Raw genomic sequence first — 19569 nt, 5'->3', positions numbered from 1 at the left:
TTAATTAAATTTACTCTAGAAATCAAATAAACGGTTACAGGCCGTAAATAAGCCCTTAATTTTGTACATGTGAAATACAATGCAAGATATAATTTTTCGATATCAGAGTAATTACATTCACATTTTGTTAACCGTCTACTCAAGTAGTAAATTGCCCTCTCTTCACCAAATTGGTCTTCTTGTGTGACCATTCCAGCTATTGATTCTTTTTCAGCCGATACATACACTTTCATTGGCCGTCCTTGGATTGGTGATACCAACACTGGTGGACTTGATAAATATGTCTTCAAACTTTCAAAAGCCTTTTGATATTCTTCTTTCCAGACGAATTCGTCCTGATTTTTCAGCTTTAAAAGTGGCGAAAAGACTTTAGTTCGCCCTGACAGTTAGAAATAAAGCATCTTAAAAAGTTTACTTGGCCTAGAAATTTTTGCAATTCTTTTTTGTTGTTAGGTGGTTTGGTCTCTAGAATGGTCTTCGCTTTATTTTTATCAATTTCAATCCCTCTTTTGTGTACCAAGAAACCAAGAAAATTTCCTGCATTAACACCAAACGCACATTTCAAGGGATTCAACTTTAGCTTATATTGCTTCATTTGCTCAAATGAACATCTTAACTGTTCGAAATGGTCCTCTTCTTTAATGGATTTGACCACTATATCGTCTACATACACTTCAACAAACTTGCCTATCATATCATGAAAAATTAAATTCATTGCCCTTTGATAAGTTGCTCCTGCATTTTTTAGGCCGAAAGGCATAACTACGCATTCGAAACATCCTAGAGACCCAGAGCATCTAAAGGCAGTTTTGTGTATGTCTTCCTCAACTATATAAATTTGATTGTATCCTGAATACCCATCCATGAAAGAATACATGACGTGTCAGGCAGTTGAGTCTACTAAAGAATCTACCGTGGGCATTGGATACTCATCTTTGGGCGTGGCTATGTTTAAATTTCTAAAGTCTATGCACAGCCTTAGTTTACCATTCTTTTTTAACACTGGCACGATATTGGACAACCATTCGACATACCTGGCTGTTCTACTAAAGCCTGTTTTTAATAATCGCTCTATCTCTTTCTTAATCTCAGGGAGTACATTATGAGCAAAACGTCTGGGAGGTTGCCTATGAGGTTTGAAATTAGGCTTAGTTGGTAATCTATATTCCACCAAGTCTCTATCTAAACCAGATATTTGTTCGTATTCCCAAGCAAAACAATCTTTATACTCCTTTAAGAAAGCGACTAATTTATCACTAACTTCTTGATCGAGCATCTGGCTAATGAATGTTGGACGATCTTCTCCTTCATTGCCAATATTTACTTTAATAAGAGGGTTTTGTGCTTGGGCATATTCAGGCTTGATGATCCGCATTACTTCATCGTCCAGCTCCCTTGTAAGCACTTTTTCTTCTAAACAATCCACCTTGTTGACTTCTCGGCCAATACTTCGTTCCCATTCGAATACTGCTAATTTGTCTTTCAGAGCTTTTAGGGCTGCCACTTCTTTCGCCTTGTCCTTGCATTCTTTATTGAAAGTCATTAATTTGGCTTTGTAGGCCTGAATATCGGCCATTTGCTCTTGTTGCTTAAAACTCATTCAAGACTCCTTAATTATTCTTTTGCCAATTACTGGCTCTTCTAGGGCCACTATATTTGGCCTCATCTATCTGAACATTTCAGTGAGTGCGTCCACTGAAAATGGCTCTTCGCTTTGCGCGACAATTTGAGTTTCTTCCCCATCTTGTACTATCCTGACAGGTCTATAGTTTCCTTCGTACATGAACTTTTCCACTGAGTTTTCTTATGCAACAAAAGGCCTATGATCGGCCTATACCACCCCTGCTTCACCCTTGTTATTCCAAAAAATCAGGCATTGATGGAGCGATGAGGGTATACAGCGACTTCCGTGTATCCAATCTCTTCCTAGTAACACATTGTAACTAGTAGGACCATCTATTACAAAGAAGACCGTGGTCCTAGTAGTTGTACCTATAGTTATGTCCAATGGCATAACTCCCTTAGCAGCAGTTGCTCCTCCATTGAAACTTGTAAGGATGACTTCTATTGGAATCATATCCTCTTCTATCTTTGCAAATTTCCTCATCATCCTAGATGGAATGGTGTTTATAGCTGTTCCATTATCGACAAACACTTTTGCCACAGGTATGCCGTTAACTAGAGTTTTAATGTACAACGACCTCAAGTGTTTAGTCAATTTCATGGCTGGCCGTTTAAAAATAACCTTTTCGACAGTCTTTATTTCTACTTCCTGCTTGTCCTCTGTTAAGTTATCCTTTTGTGATAAGTCAACATACAGCATATCACATTGAGCCTCTGTCTCCTGAATTCCCCTTTTACTGTTTTCTGATGCTTCATCTTCAGTTACCCAACCTGTGGGAGGAGGCATTATTCTTGGAGGCGATCCATACTTTTCAGAACGAGGCACTCTCTTCTTCCTTTTGGGCATCCCGTACAGCATGTAAAAATCGAAAGAACGCCCAGATGGTTCTCCCACTAAGTCTACTTCACGAACTCCCTCTCGATATAGTTGCTTCAACAGAGTATTGTGCGACACTCCTCTTCTTCTCCTTTCTGCTTCCAGGTCGATTTCCTCTTCAATGTCTGTCATTCCATCATCTTCCTAACCATTGTAGGCCTCTCTAGAAGTCTGGTCTTCTTCATATTCCAGCACGCATACTTCTCCTTCGTTATCCTCTCTTTCTTCTTCTTCTTTCTCTTTATTCTTGAACTCATTGGCTAGTAAATAGTTATTAGCCACAACAGGAGGTAACGTACCGAACTGAATAGTAAGGGCTGATCTGGATCTTCTCCATCCTTTCTGTCTCGTTCAAACTTTGATCTCCCAGAAGAAATTTCTGGCAACTCTTTCATTGATTCATCTGTACCGGTCTCTTCACTATCTTTGAGAACATTTTGATTGGCTACCTTGAGTAGTTTAGGCGCTTTAGGATGTGGCACTCCCTATTGTTGCCTCATCATTCGTCCATAATTTCGTTGGAAACGCCTTTGTTGGGTTCTAGTCATCTCGTCGAAGGGTATTGCCTTTCCTACATTATACTAGAACGAATGCCATACATTTGGTCGGCGAGGTTGCGGCCTGAATGTTCTCCCATTATCTATTGGCCTGAACTGCCTTTCAAAAGGCGGTCCCTTGTAGAACGATGTACCTCGCCCTCTACCAGGCTGAGCATTTGGGAGGAGAGTAGGGCGATGGGGATGCCGCCATATCCCTGGCTTCTCCGTATTTCCACTCACTTCTCTTTTACATCTTGCACACAAGACGTCTTCATCCTTCTTTGTCTCCTTCCCTTTAATACGCTCGAAGACACTGGGATGTGGTCCAGGGTCTTCTTCTCCATCATCTATAACCAATTTGAATTTTGGCAACTTGTTTTTGAAACCAGACGTCACCATATTCACTCCAAGTGGCTGTGGAAAAGGATTTTCATCCACTGCCATTTTCTTCTTATCATCGAACGTAATTCGTCCTGATTCAATGGCATCCTGCAACACATGGCGAAAAACCAAGCAATTGTTAGTCAAATGTGACCATGCATTATGCCACTTGCAATATTTTTTACCCTTTATTTGTTCAGGGTTTGGCAATTTATGCTTATCGCTCAACTTTATCTGCTTATCCTTATATAATTTATCAAATATAAGGTCAGCTTTGGTTACATCGAACGAGAACGTCCTAACTTTTACGTTTTCATCTTTCATAGGCTCATCCTTACTCGATGGTCTAGGTTTAGCCATTATAGGACAAGTATACGTGTCTCCTTTGACTAATTAGCCAAACACATTTCGGTCTGATCGTATGACTTGTTATTGATGGTATGAACATCAAAATTTGGGTCTCTATAATAAGTCCCCTTGCTAGAATTTTTTATCCGCTCTTCTTCTCTTATCAATCGTTCATACCTAATCACGTTCGCGCTCAATTGGAAAAGGTCAGGAAATTCCTTGTCTTGAAATTTCTTTTTTAAATCAAAACTCAAACAACCTTGAACGATTTTGACAATTCTTTTTCGGGCAGAGATACAAAACATTTACTTCTTGCTGTCTTGAACCTTTGGAGGAAACCTTTTGTCCATTCGTTTGGCATTTGACATAGGTTCGCCAAATCGGCCAAAATAACTTCAGACTCAGTCTTATAAAACTGAGCGTGGAATAATTGTTCCAATTGTTACCATGTTTGAACAGAATTCGACGGCAAATTTATGAACTAGGAGAAAGCTAGTCCTGTCAATGAACTAGGGAAAAGCCTCATTTTATGATAATCAGTTACGTCACCACTTTGCAGTGTGAATCGTACTATGTGTTCTAGAGTGGACACCTCTCCTAAACCTGTAAACAGTGAGAATTCTGGCACTTTATACCCTCTAGACCATGGATATGCTTGGTCTATCCAATCAGGATATGGCTTTATGTAAGTCGGCCTAATGACAGGACGTACCCTAAAAGCCATCTGGTCCTGTACGATTTCCATAATTTGATTCCTCAACATGAAGTTGGGGTCATATGGAATCCCTACAGGTTGGTTGACTGGTTGATTTGTTTGAGGCCTGATATGGGTTCCTTGATTAGGAATAAAGTTACCATGATTTGGACCATTGTTACCATTAGTCTGAACATTTATTCCCTCATTAACACTTGGAGTATTCTGCCCGTTATTTAGGACATTATCTCTTACATTTGGATTACCCACCAAGTTAGGCGTACTATTACCATTATTCTGATTTAGCATTACACCATCCCCTTGGTTTGAAGTAGAGTGACTGAAATGTGGTTCTACCCCTTGACTTGGATTTAGGACTGGGGGATTATGTCCCACAACTGCCCTAGTTTGAAAGTGGTTTGCAAGAGGTGTAACTGGTTGACAAATTTGGCCTACTAACTTATTCATTATTTCATTCAAAGTATTCAGTTGTTTGGCCATGTTGTCATAATGTGCATTCCCATTCTGGGTAAGTCTTTCCATATTATGAATATTTCGAAAATTTATCTGTTCAATGACATCTTGTGTGAGTTCTCCAAGTAGTGCACGCATAGTTCGAGGACTCAACTCTGCCATTGATTCGTAACGACTGTTACTGCTTTGATTCTGTCCATCTGTTCGTGGAGAGTTATGCTGCTCCTCATATCGCTCGATCACAGACTGAACTCCTCCCTGACTTGCTACTTTCTTGTCGGATCTCTGAGGCATATTGTTTCACCTTTTGTATCTTCAACACCAAACACCACTGTCCCATCGGGCGTGCCAAATTGTTTCACGCGGGTTGGTCTCTAACAATTAAAAAGGGATCAGACGATTGTGTAAGGGACAAACCTCTTGAGACAAAGTCCCAAAAAGGGGCATTTTTATTGGCGATGACTTTACAATTGGAAAATAAAAACAGAATGCCTCTAACGGGCGCAAGCACACGAGTTACTGTAAAAGAAGTGTTTAAATTTAAACTAAGAAATTGAAAGTTACATATTCTCTGTTTGAGAGTGTTTGATTTGGGGCCCTTTTGCTCTATGTATTTTCTTCCTTTTATACTCCCTGGATGATTTCTTCGTGATCAACCGCTTCAGAAACTGCTTAATCGCTCTATAACTGCCCACTTTCCTTGTAATGGCCAACTTGTCATGGAACTGCATTTTCTAACTGCTGCCATTACTTTTGTCGTTTAGCCGTCTTCAATTGAATTCCTTGAATCGTGGAACGTGATAGGACTGCCCAATAACTGCTTCATTAACTGCACTTTTGGGTAACCATAACTTCTTATATTTGCTAAGATGCTAGGCGACTTGAATGTTTGGACGATAGCAGAGTCACAGCTCTGGGCGACTGCATAGCAATTCATTCGCTCAAATCTTGGGCGACTTGCAACCTTGGGCGATGGTATTTCCGCGTTCATGGGCTTCCTTATTTGAGCCTTTATCCTGCATTGCCTGACTGAGTCGTTCTTTAGGCTATTTGATTTTGGGGATTCTAATTGGGCTTCATTCCTTAGACTATTCAACTTGGACTGAACTTTTTGTATGTCAACACAGACAACTTTTGATTTTATCATTAATCCAATCTACTGACACGAAATTTTCAAATAAGCATGCCAATAAAATATACTTCCAATATCCGTGAATTCCTCCACTTAATATATTAATAAAAGATGCTCCCATCATTCATGCAGTTACCTGAGAAGAATCAGGTATCTAAAATTATAGACTACTAGATTATTTACTTCTAAAATTATGCATTCCAATTTTCAATAGGTAGAAGAAAAAGGAAAATCTTTGTGGTATATAAGGGTTAATACACAATGGTGTTCACACCCTCACATGAGGGGGGCCCACCTGAATATAAATATTCAGACGGGCCCCCGCCATATGAGAGTGTGGACACCATTGTGTACCAACCCTTATGTACCCATAGACCAACCCGAAGAAAAAGGGTAATTCACCTTGTACAGGGGAATAGTGTACATGGGGGTGTACAAGTGCTCTACATTAGCAGCAATTGTGTGGTTCGATTTTTTTCTTTTTATCATTGTCCAATGGAATAATGTCATGCGTCTCCTTGTAAACTAATTTGGCAAAAATTGTCTATACACATAGCACGATTGAAGAAAAAATGCAAGGAAAAGAAACCTTAATTCTACAATTTTCTAAATCTTTATTCATTGAGTGATGACATTCAGCTAGAATCTAGATGTTAATCGGTCTATGTGACAAGGAGTCACCATTAAATTATTCAATCAATTTTGAATGCATAAGAATAGCTCTAATGTAGCCGCCAATTGTATTTAAAAAAAAAAAATTATAGAACACCAAAACTAATATTATTCATAAAATTTCACCCCTGTTTGATTTTGATGAAAAATCAATTTTTTAGTAGATTTTGATAAAAATTAATGAAACGCATAGTCGAAAAATTGTGAATTTCATGAAATGTATAATTAAAACAAAAAGTTCTAAGAAATGAAAATCAAAATTCGCTTGTTCTCCAATGGACGATGAGGTGAACAATTTCAATGTGAGGTGACACATATTAAGTTGACAATGTCAATGTGATGTCTATATTTTAGAAGTACTATCTCACAAGGTGACTTATTAAGAGCCTAATCGAGAGCCTTCATTTTTTTAGGAAATATTGCATTTAAGAATAGTATTTTGATGGAGAATGTGTGGTTAAAATAAGAAAAAAATTTAGATTTACATGTAATATTATTTGATTGAAGAACGTGTGTTTGAAAATAAAAGATAAAAATGTATTTTAAAATAAATGGAGAGCAAACAAAGACTTAATTGTAGAGAGAAACTAGGGAGACAGAACAACGATTAGAAAGAAAGTAAAAGAGAGCAAAAAATAATTTTTTTTTTTTTCTCACTTCTAATGAGAAGAAAGAAAGTATTTTTTAAATTCACCTGGATAAGAATTGGGAAATAGAAAGAACCATTTGAAACCAATTTTGAACTTTTGTATTTATTTCTTCAACATTACCGTCAAATAGACTAGAGGTTCGTCTATTTGATTACAATGTAAACTGCAATTTATGAAATGTATTGAGATGTTTTGTAAATGCCTTTTCAGATATTGAATAATGTGACAGTAACTTCACCGTCATTTAGCCAGATAATTATTTAGACTTTAATAAATAAATAGCATGTTCTTATTTATAGGCTTGATCCCCTTATGCTTAAGGGAAAAAAGATATATGCAGAATTGAAGGATATTACACCTAGGCCTTCTTTTTAAGTTCACATTTCGTTAATCAAATTTTAAGTTCAATCTTTCATAAATGAGGTGATACAAATTGATTTAACATTTATAAATATATATTACTAATCTATATTACACCTTCATTTAAGTTAATAGCGGAAGAGAGAAAAATTTCAAGCTCAATTTCATCATCCGTCCTTTGACATTCAACCAAGAGAAGCCTAACTCCCACGATACCACATTCGTTGAAAGGTATATATTTTCAAGCCTTTATCACTGAAGTTTTTGCTGAATCTGTTTTACTTCATTCTTTTATATACCTTTTATTGTAGTTCAAATTTTGTTGAACCCTAACTCCTTACATTCCTAAATTGAAAATGGTATTAACCATTAGTGTAGACTGAAAATCTCATTCGAAGGATGATCAAGAGACTAGAAAAACACAGGATAACAAATAAAGACCCAAAGTATATAAAGATGTTCAGATAAAAATTCCCGAAGGAATTTGATTCCTATCGAAAATCTAGTTTGAAGAGGGCACATCAATTTGATTTTATTCTTTGTTGTTTAGTACAATGTTTATTTACTTTGAGTCCGTGGATATGTTGTATTCGAATTTTATTGTTGATTATTGTTGTAAAATTTTGTTTCGCAAGTGTACGATCCATAACAAGTAATAGTGGACTTAAGAGTCCGGTTATCGATCCCACGAGGACTATTTTGTAGCACTTAATTTAATCTTTCTTTTACTACTATTTGACAAATGTAAATCAAAAACAATGATTAAATGTGATTTTTACTCTAAAGTCTTAAAATGTGATTGGATTCAAGGAAAAGTGATTGAGAATTCAAACAATAAATGGACGTTAGGGCGGAACAATTTCACCTATTGGTCACCTTTACTTCATAAATCAAGACTCATAAAACCTAAGGTAGTGTTCGGTCGAATTCTTCTATTGTATTCAACTTACCCCTCTCGAGTTCTCATTGAGCCTACTTAATTAGTTTAATTTCATATCTCTATGCAAATTAAATTTAATTAAACGAAACATTGGTTCTAAGAATTCACACTCGACCGCAGCAATCAATATAGGTATCTCTACACATTATATCAATTTACCGAATTTTAACATGTGGTCTAAACAAATAATCCGCATCTCTACGCAATCAATGTTCACAAATCATCTAATTAGTGATCAAGTAATTAAATGTATTAAGAACAATATTAAAATCAACACATGAAATAAAAAAGTACTAGAATCTCAATTGCATGAAATAAAGGGTACCAAAAGATTACATTGTTTGCCCTAACATGAAATTTAACTACTCATAATAATGGAAGAAAAATAGGAGATTGTCTTAGAATACATCACCGAGTTTGAAATAAAGATGTGGAAGAAAAAATGGAATTCTTGCACCAAGATTTCCTTCCTCTTCCAATGAGTGCTTCCAATCTTCAATTCTTGGTGTTAATCTTCTTAAATTTCTCCCTGGAATCTCCCTTGTTGTTGTTTTTCTCTCCAATATGTCCAGAACGCGTGGCTTGATCCCAAGGATTTTTAGTGTGCAGCTCCCCCCCTCATTTAGGTCTCCTTTCTGTGTTTATAATGTCTTGGAGTTTAGGGAAAGATTTGGAAATGAGTTGGGCCGAAAAAGAATGGTAAAAACCTAAAAAAATTACTCTCGCACGGCGGCGCTTGGGCGCTGCGATTTGGGCGCCTAGGCGCTGACTTTCTGTCCAAATTTCAGCATTATGGCGCCTGGGCACTGATGGATAGCGCCTAGGCGCTGATGACTACTTCGGTTGCACTGGACAGCTTTTAGTATTTTTGTTATAACTTTTCCGTTCGATATCCGATTGAAGTGATTCAAGATGCGTTGGAAAGAAAATTCGAAGGACTACAATTTTGCTTCAGGAATCATTCTCCAATTCGATCGTTTTCCATGTCAAAAATGAGTCTAAATGTGAGACAAAAACTCCAACGCAAAACTTTTTGGTTGGAAAATGATTTATGATCATATCTTGACTAAATTTGATCCCTTTGACACCTTACTTTGTCCAATTGGCTTCTAGAACTCTCGGATCTTCATTTCAAGTCTCGACACGACTTTTGATTAATTGCATTTTAATCCTCGAACTTTGGATCTCTTACGTTTTGGTCATTTCATCCAATTTCGCTAGTTTTTGCCTATTTCCTTCCTTTGACCTCTTTTAGCTCTTGTTTTCTCCACTTACATCAATCTACAAAACAACACCAAAATCATTTGTTAGCACTTCTAAAATGCTCTCCAAAATAGCAAAATTATGAAATTAATGGCATAATATAATGAGTGTAAATCACTCATCAAATACCCCCAAACTTAATCTTTTGCTTGTCCTCGAGCAAACATCAAAACCCATAAAAATAATTAATGGACATACAAGCACAGCACAACTAAGACAAACAAAATCACAAAAAATAAATTTCGCTAGATAACTTGCCTTCATGTCTTAGAATTAAAAACATAACTTCGATTCCATCAACCACTTCAAAGCTATAATGCAAAAGTTAAATTCTCACTTATTCCATGCAAAACGTGTGTGTGTGTGTGGAGAGTCAAGTGCAACGCTGTACAATAATAAGTTGACCCAATTCCCAACCTTAGAAGTCAAATTTTTCCTTACTTTGCTCGTGGGATTCACACACCCCCAAACTTATTTTCTTTTCTCTTTCCAAGGGTGTAACCTAAGGTTAAATTTTCAATACTAATTTCTTACACCACTCAAGTTTGGTTAGATTTTACTGATTGTAGTTCCACATGTCAATAAATGAGGATTCTCCTTATTTTTGACTGCTTCAACATCTAGGAATCAACCAAGTTACTTACTCCTTATCAAAGGTCTAATCCTCTAAAACAAGTGTTTGGGGCTTAATCAAGGCATTTAATATCTATTTTTTTCTTTTTCTTTTTTTTATATATATTTTTATTATTTAATCACTCTTTGTGCGGATGTCTCTCCCTTAAGCTTTCTAAATAACCCATGTAGCGAGTTTTAGGCCGATGACTCCCAAATCAGATGACTTTAGGGCACCAGGTTTTAAACCCTTATAGGCTTAATCACTCGAGTCATAAGGCTACGAAGAGACGATTCACAATGAGATTATTAAAGTTGTCCTCATTGGGATCTTTTTTTTTTTATGCGGTGATTAGTGCAATGCCCCTTATTAAACACCTATCCTCGAAAATCAACCTCTAACTTAAGATTTTCACCCAATTTTCATCGCATTAGTCTCAGATAGTCCACAGAAAAATTAACACACATGAAATCCACATTTATCTCCAAACTTCCGTACAACAGTGCAATCATCCAAACGTCCTAAGTTTGGTTTAAGGGTATTGTGATGTTTAATGGTTGTTTGGGTTTAGCATCTAAGTTTTCTATTTCAACCTATAAACGTGAATCAACATACTCATGCACAACGCTACAATCAATTCACGTGCAAGAAATAATTTTCGTTTCACATGAATAAGCAAAAATCTAACTCAAACAAATAACTCGTCCACAATTCATAAATCAACGCTTGTTTTTAATTACACATGTCAATATCGGCAAGGTTATCTAACACACACAAGTATGCAAAAATACGAAATGATTTTTTTTTTTTTGAATAAAAACACAAACACATAAAACAAGCAAATCACACATAAGCATTCGAGAAACTTAACAATGTAAGCAAATGATGTCACTCCCCCAAACTTAACTGAAACATTGTCCTCAATTTGAAATTTAAAGAAAAAGAAGGAAGACTTTCCTGAAATATCAGTATTGCCCATGATGTTGTGGTGTCTTGGTGTTGCATTTGATTGACTCTTCTTCTACATTTTCCCCCAAACTTGAGATTTGTCCCATTTTCTCCATGTCCATGTTGTTTTGAGTGTTCCGTGACGTCATGTTCCTAAAAAATTAAATTTGAAAAATTAAACTCATGGGATAAAGATTATTTAGCTCAAACATCTAATAACCAACTTAATTACTCAAAGACCTATGGGTAGAAGGTGTATGGGTGATGATTCCTAAATAAACTATAAATTAAACTATCTTAGAACTTTGAAAACAAAATAAATAAAACAAAATAAAAGCTTGGATTGCCTCCCAAGAAGCGCTTCTTTTAAGTCATTAGCTTGACTTGTGCCGCTGGTTTATCATGGTGGCTCAAACCAAGTTATTCCATCATTGGACTCTGTGCAATTTTCATTGATGCAGTCCTTTTTTGCTCTCCAAATTTTGATTTGTCCATTCTTATCTCTACCAAGAAGTTCTCCAAAATTTGTTTTTTTATTTTGACAATTTCGTTGATCAGGTGGCTCTTCTTCATCAATTCTACAGCAATTGGGAGGTTTCTCAGGTTTCTCATATTGGATGTAAATATTGAATATCTCCTGCTTGTCCTCCACCCTCAAGATTAGTTCTCCCTTCTCCATGTCAATAAGGGTCCGTCCCGTTGCTAAGAATGGTCGACCCAATATAATTGGAATGTCTCGATCTTCTGGTATGTCCAATACAATGAAATCCACAGGAAATATTAAATTTCCTACTTTGACGAGTATATTCTCAACTTTGCCACGTGGCCTTGTGATTGTTCTATCAGCGAGTTGTAGCGTTATTGATGTTGAGTTGACTTCACCTAGTCCCAATTTCCTGTAAGTAGAATACGACATTAGATTGATACTAGCACCAGTGTCACACAATGCATTAGTTGAATAGGAATTTCCAATTGAAACTGGTAAAGTAAAACTCCCTGGATCCTTCAATTTAGGAGGCAATTTTCTCTGGACTCTTGCACTACTTTCCTCAGTTAATGCCACAGTTTCAAACTCTGGAAGCTTTCTTTTCTTTGTCAACATCTCTCTCAAAAATTTCTTATAGCTTGGAATTTGTAGTATCGCATCTATGAACGGAACATTGATCTGGAGCTTCTTGAGAACATCGAGGAATTTTTCATAGTTTGTGTCTTGTTTGTTCTTCTTGAGCTTTTGAGGAAAGGGAATGGGAGGCATGTAAGCTTTGTTTAGACTTGGTGCTTTGGCAGCTGATGTTTCTGTACCTTCTCTATTTTCAGTTGCATTTGGTGCAGATTTTTCTACCCTTGTAGCTTCATCAATCACTTCTTGGTCATCTTTTCTTTTGGGTCTCTCTGTAGTGATCTCTGGTGATTTTACCTCGCTCTTTGTATTTATGACATGAATATTTTGCTCCATCGACTTCTTTTGAAGTCTTTGGGAAAACGGAAGTGGAGGTACATATGCTTTAACTTTTACGGGGGCCCTGGGCGGATCATTCTGGACTACTTCAATTGCCATCGACTGTTCCTTAGGATTTATCATTGTATTGCTTGGCAATGTGCCTTGTGGACGTTCTGCAAGTTGTTGTGCTATCTGACCAATTTGTATCTCCAGTTTCTTGATGGATGCCTGTTGATTTTGAAAGTTCGTGTCTATTTGTTGGAACACCTTGTCTGTCTTCTGCACATATTGTTGAAACATCTCCCCCAAACTTGGTCTTCTCTCTTGCTGGAAATTGTTACCATATGAGTTGAAATTACGGGAGCTATTTTGAATAAAGTTTACTTGTTCCTCTAAAGACGTGAGCATCATGCATCTCTCTGTAGGGTGACTTCTCTCACAATTCTCACATATTGAACTGACCATCATTGCATTTGCTCCATGTGTTTGCAATTTTACAAGTAACTCTACCTGTTTTGTTAAAGCTGCTATCTGTGCATTGGTAGATATTGTGCTGTCTAATTCATACATTCCTCCTGTCTTCGGTGGCGCCACTCTTTCCGACGAGAACATTGAATGTGTAGTGGCAATCAACTCAAACAGTTCCATGGTTTGCTGCACATATTTTCCTATAATTGATCCTCCAGCTGAGGCATCGACTTGGGATTTTGACAGTGGTGTGAGTCCAGTGTAGAAGTACTGCACTTGATTTCCTTGAGTGATTCCATGGTTTGGACATTTTCTCATCAGCTCATTAAATCTATTGTAACCCGTAGAATTAGAGAGTGTTGCTCATTAAGTTAATCCAATCTGGCCTGATCTGAAAGTTATTCACCCCAAAATCTGGATACACGATACTGGAGCGCATGGGTGCTGCTATAGGTGTCAGGAACATTGATACTGGCAAATCCCCTTCATTTATTTCCCTTCGTTCATGTTGTTGTTCCGGTGGTGCCACCACTCTTGCGGCCATTTGCCCAATCGGCTGAATAGGGATATGGATTTGTTGATTGTCAGCCATTTGATGTTGTTGTTTTTGTTTGTGTTCCTTGCGTCTTCGTCTGAAGGTACGTTCTATCTCTGAATCAAACGGTTCAAGATCGTCGCCTTGGGCACGGAGCATACAACGAACACAATTTTCTGTAATTAAAAGAAAAATAAACAAATCAAATAACAGCCAAAATTAAAAAAATAAATTAAGACTAAAAGAAATAGTCCCCGACAACGGCGCCAAAAACTTGTTGTAAAATTTTGTTTCGCAAGTGTACGATCCGTAACAAGTAATAGTGGACTTAAGAGTCCGGTTATCGATCCCACGAGGACTATTTTGTAGCACTTAATTTAATCTTTCTTTTACTACTATTTGACAAATGTAAATTAAAAACAATGATTAAATGTGATTTTTACTCTAAAGACTTAAAATGTGATTGGATTCAATGAAAAGTGATTGAGAATTCAAACAATAAATGGACGATAGGGCGGAACAACTTCACCTATTGGTCACCTTTACTTCATAAATCAAGACTCATAAAACCTAAGGTAGTGTTCGGTCGAATTCTTCTATTGTATTCAACTTACCCCTCTCGAGTTCTCATTGAGCATACTTAATTAGTTTAATTCCATATCTATATGCAAATTAAATTTAATTAAACGAAACATTGGTTCTAAGAATTCACACTCGACCGCAGCAATCAATATAGGTATCTCTACACATTATATCAATTTACCGGATTTTAACATGTGGTCTAAACAAATAATCCGCATCTCTACGCAATCAATTTTCACAAATCATCTAATTAGTGATCAAGTAATTAAATGTATTAAGAACAATATTAAAATCAACACATGAAATAAAAAAGTACTAGAATCTCAATTGCATGAAATAAACGGTTCCAAAAGATTACATTGTTCGCCCTAACATGAAATTTAACTACTCATAATAATGGAAGAAAAATAGGAGATTGTCTTAGAATACATCACCGAGTTTGAAATAAAGATGTGGAAGAAAAAATGGAATTCTTACACCAAGATCTCCTTCCTCTTCCAATGAGTGCTTCCAATCTTCAATTCTTGGTGTTAATCTTCTTAAATTTCTCCCTTGAATCTCCCTTGTTGTTGTTTTTCTCTCCAATATGTCCAGAACGCGTGGCTTGATCCCAAGGATTTTTAGTGTGCAGCTCCCCCCCTCATTTAGGTCTCCTTTCTGTGTTTATAATGTCTTGAAGTTTAGGGAAAGATTTGGAGATGAGTTGGGCCAAAAAAGAATGGTAAAAACCTAAAAAAATTACTCTCGCACGGCGGCGCTTGGGCGCTGCGATTTGGGCGCCTAGGCGCTGACTTTCTGTCCAAATTTCAGCATTATGGCGCCTGGGCGCTGATGGATAGCGCCTAGGCGCTGATGACTACTTCGGTTGTACTGGACAGCTTTCAGTATTTTTGTTATAACTTTTACGTTCGATATCCGATTGAAGTGATTCAAGATGCGTTGGGAAGAAAATTCGAAGGACTACAATTTTGCTTCAGGAATCATTCTCCAATTCGATCTTTTTCCATGTCAAAAATGAGTCTAAATGTGAGACGAAAACTCTGACGCAAAACTTTTTGGTTGGAAAATGATTTATGATCATATCTTGACTAAATTTGATCCCTTTGACACCTTACTTTGTCCAATTGGCTTCTAGAACTCTCGGATCTTCATTTCAAGTTTTGACACGACTTTTGATTAATTGCATTTTAATCCTCGAACTTTGGATCTCTTACGTTTTGGTCATTTCATCCAATTTCGCTAGCTTTTGCCTATTTCCTTTCTTTGACCTCTTTTAGCTCTTGTTTTCTCCACTTACATCAATCTACAAAACAACACCAAAATCACTTATTAGCACTTCTAAAATGCTCTCCAAAATAGCAAAATTATGAAATTAATGGCATAATATAATGAGTGTAAATCACTCATCAACTATGATTTTCATAGTGCTAATTTAATTGCCAAACATTTTCATTTCTTCCAATTGTGCCTTGCTTTTTTTTTTTCCCTCCTCATTGTGATCAATTTTTCTCCATTTATTTTGTCAGTTTGACTTGACATCTGATTTTCTTGCGATCTGATTATTTTGTAGGATTTTGACGGTTGTGAACTAGTTCTATATCACCATTATGCTTGATTGTGACCTAAATATTGTTACCCCGATGGGCTTTCATCACTAGTGTAAGAAAATAAAATTTGTAAATTGGCGAAATCATTGTATGACTTGAGATAAGCACCCAAACAGCAGTATGAAAAGTTTGATAATGTTATGATGTAATGTGAATTTAAGATCAACGAGTGTAACAAAATGTGTTTCCGTCAAAAACACTAAAAATGGTTTATGTCATTTTATGTCTTAACATAGATAAATGCTTATTGTTGGTAGTAATAATAATATAATTAAATCCATTAAAAATATGTTGATTTCAAGATTTGAAATGAAAGATATAGGTTTAGCTGATGTAATACTTAGAGTTAAAATCTCAAGATCATATTGATTTGTTCTAAGTCAGTCACATTATGTAGTCAAAATTTTGGAAAAATTTAACGAAGATGATTCTGGTGTGGCTAGAACACCAATAGATATAAGTCAGCATCTATTTAGAAACAAAGGAGAAAATGTCTCTCAAATAAAATATTCTAGGATCATTGAAAGTCTGATGCACTTGATGAGTTGTACAAGACTAGACATAACTTACACAATTAGTAAATGGAGTAGATACATGATTAATTCAAGAGCTGACCACTTGAAATGTATAGTAAAAGTACTAATGTACTTAAGATATACTCTTACCTAAGGAGTACACTATAACAGATATCCAAAAGTCATTGAAGGGTGTAATGATACCAATTGGATATCTGATATAAAAGACTAAAAGTCTACTAGTGAATTTGTGTTCATATTGGGAGGTGCAGCTATGTCCTGGAAATCCTTTAAACAAATAGTTATAGCCAGATCTATCATGGAATTTGAGTTTATATCTCTTGACAAATATGATGAAGAGGCCGAGTGACTATGGAATTTCTTAGAGGATATACCAAAATGGTCAAAACCTATACCAACAATTTGCATATATTATGATAGTCAACCTCTGATTGGTAGGGTACAGAGTAGAATGTATAATGGTAAGTTTAAAACATATATGTCATTGACGTAATACCATGGGGCAACTACTTTCAACTAGAGTTATCTCTATTGACCATGTAAGGTGAAAGGATAACAGATTGGATCCACTAACTAAAGGGTTAAATAAAGAGTTAGTTGAAAAGTCATAGAAATGAATGATACTTAAGCCCTTGAACGTATGGTTAATATGAAGAAAATCCAACCTAGTTGATTGGAGATCCTAAGATCTAAATTCAAATGGACAATCTAATTATAAAGACCTAATTGAATTATTGTAGAGTATATTATCTCCTGTCTATTCTTATGATGTAATAGTGATGCCTGTAAAAATGAAGGATAAACAATAGGCTTTTAATGATTATTATACATAAAAAATCGAGCGAAACAATGCGAGTTACTTGGAATAAGAAATCACCTATGTGAAATAGAAGTGGCGCCACTTCTAAGAAAATTGTATGGGCTCAATTCTTATAAATTCTCATAGAACTAGGCTTATGTTCATGACCATAAATGAACATAATAATGAGAACTGAATTATATTAGAAAGAATCATGTGTGGAGTATATCATCATTTACGTAAATGACAAAATAGTTCAAAGACATCATGTCCACTGTTCAATTAGTAAAGTAAATATACCTTCATAATGAAAGGTTCAAATGGTAATATCTATCTATTTTAAGCAAGTTTCAACCATTGAACTATATCACCAAATATGTGTCTCCCGTTTCTATGTTGTTCCCAATTTCATTCATGTGGGGGTTGTTGGAAAAATGGACTTAATAGGCTGCTTTTAACATATTTTTGAGTGGGATCCATTCGTTCATTTTGAAAGATCAAAGTTGATCGTGTTCTTCTCCATGAGAGCATCAAAATCATATATCTACTTGCCAAAAATGATAATTGGTTGAATGTTCAATTGAAGCTCAAAGTGATAAATTGGAAGCAGTTTTGTTGTGTTGGAGGGAAACTAATTCAAGTTGTCCCACGTAGAAAAATGATGAAGGCCATGACTACTTTGTATATGATTACACTTTAGAAATGTGTAATGATATGTAACATAGAGGCTTCCTCTACATATGTGAGCAAGGAGTGCAAATCATGGACTGAAATTGAACTTCGAATCTTAAACTTGTATGTGAACGTGACCTACGTACACAAATGTCAGATCGAATGGAGCGAATATTAACTCCTTAAGAGGGTCAATATTGCCTTTATTTTCTATAATTTTTGTATAACCTTCTGAATTCTCTAACTGAAACTCATAGGTTATGTCTGTGTTAATGGAACGATGACAGTCGGATTAATTATGCATAATGGCTGTAACTCCTGGGTTGTAATTTTCTTTAATTAAGAAATACAAATTTCTTCTGTATTTTACATAGTTTCTTCCTTTTTATCTTTTACACGATTTTGTCTACCTGTCGAAGTCTTGGTGTTATAATTCTAGTACAAATCCAGTTCGCCGATGCAGAAGTACAATGCTCAACTACCATAAGTTCATCCGTTATATCCTGAGAGACAGACGCTCAATGAAACCTTAAATACTTACGATGAGTGAGCGAATATGTGTTAAAGATACTGTGTTTACATAGGCCTCGATTTGCTGATCGAGGCTCGATGTTAGTCAAAAGACCTACTCACCATGTTGAGCAGCCACGTATGTGGTTAACACTCTAAATCCATTATCAATATCAAAACATTCAAGATTACAATGGAATATACCATGTATCAAACCAAGAAGCCCACATATTACAGTATTTTCTCACTCTCGTCTAACCAATTACCAAGAACAGTATACAAATCCTCACACTCTCTGTTTACATCAACTTAAACGGAAAAGATAAAATCGGAGAGCAAACAAACTAGTTCAAAATCAGAGAGAACAAATGGCTCAAACCTAAATGCTTGCTATCAAATGGGAGAGAAGACATTTAGAAGACATCCAATTAACCTACCATCAATTGTCACCATTCCTATTTCCAACCATTTATCATCTTTGCCATTTTCAAAAGTATAATAAAGTTGCACTTTGGAAACGCGATGAAACAAGTATATTATGAAATTGGATTAACCATATTAGGTCATCAATCATTGGGCTCAAATATGCAAATGGTTCAATTGTTATGCACTTGAGGCACAATAACACACCCTACTCGGCTACTCCATTCAATTCAAGCCATCCTACTTTTGTTCTCATCTCCACCTACTACAGAAAGATTGCTGCTGCTAAAAATACCACCAAACTAATTCTCTAGCACCTAGACCACATTGTTATCTCCATCCTACCTACCATGCACCATAAAAAACCGTTAATTTCAAATTTTTATGTTATTCGTGCGTCTATTTTAGACATTGGCATGATAATACTTAGTATTTCGGTCCCCATCATTGAACCAATCTGATCTCGACCTCTGCATCTGCCT

At 36.1% G+C, this 19569-nt stretch overlaps 1 protein-coding gene across 1 annotated transcript; it reads right to left on the bottom strand.

Moving 5' to 3' along the window:
• Positions 1 to 11531: 11531 nt before the first annotated feature.
• Positions 11532 to 13967, bottom strand: LOC111378977. Its single transcript, XM_023002288.1, has 4 exons — positions 13810 to 13967; positions 13223 to 13754; positions 11931 to 13147; positions 11532 to 11667 (listed from the first exon to the last, which is right to left on the bottom strand). Exons 1-4 carry the CDS (start codon positions 13965 to 13967, stop codon positions 11532 to 11534), a joined length of 2043 nt encoding a protein of 680 aa, XP_022858056.1.
• Positions 13968 to 19569: the final 5602 nt, after the last annotated feature.

Source organism: Olea europaea, chromosome 3 (assembly GCF_002742605.1).
Source record: "Olea europaea var. sylvestris chromosome 3, O_europaea_v1, whole genome shotgun sequence".
Lineage (NCBI taxonomy): Eukaryota > Viridiplantae > Streptophyta > Magnoliopsida > Lamiales > Oleaceae > Olea > Olea europaea.
The sequence above is the reverse complement of the archived record's forward strand: the minus strand, read 5'-3'. Positions and strand labels throughout refer to the sequence as shown.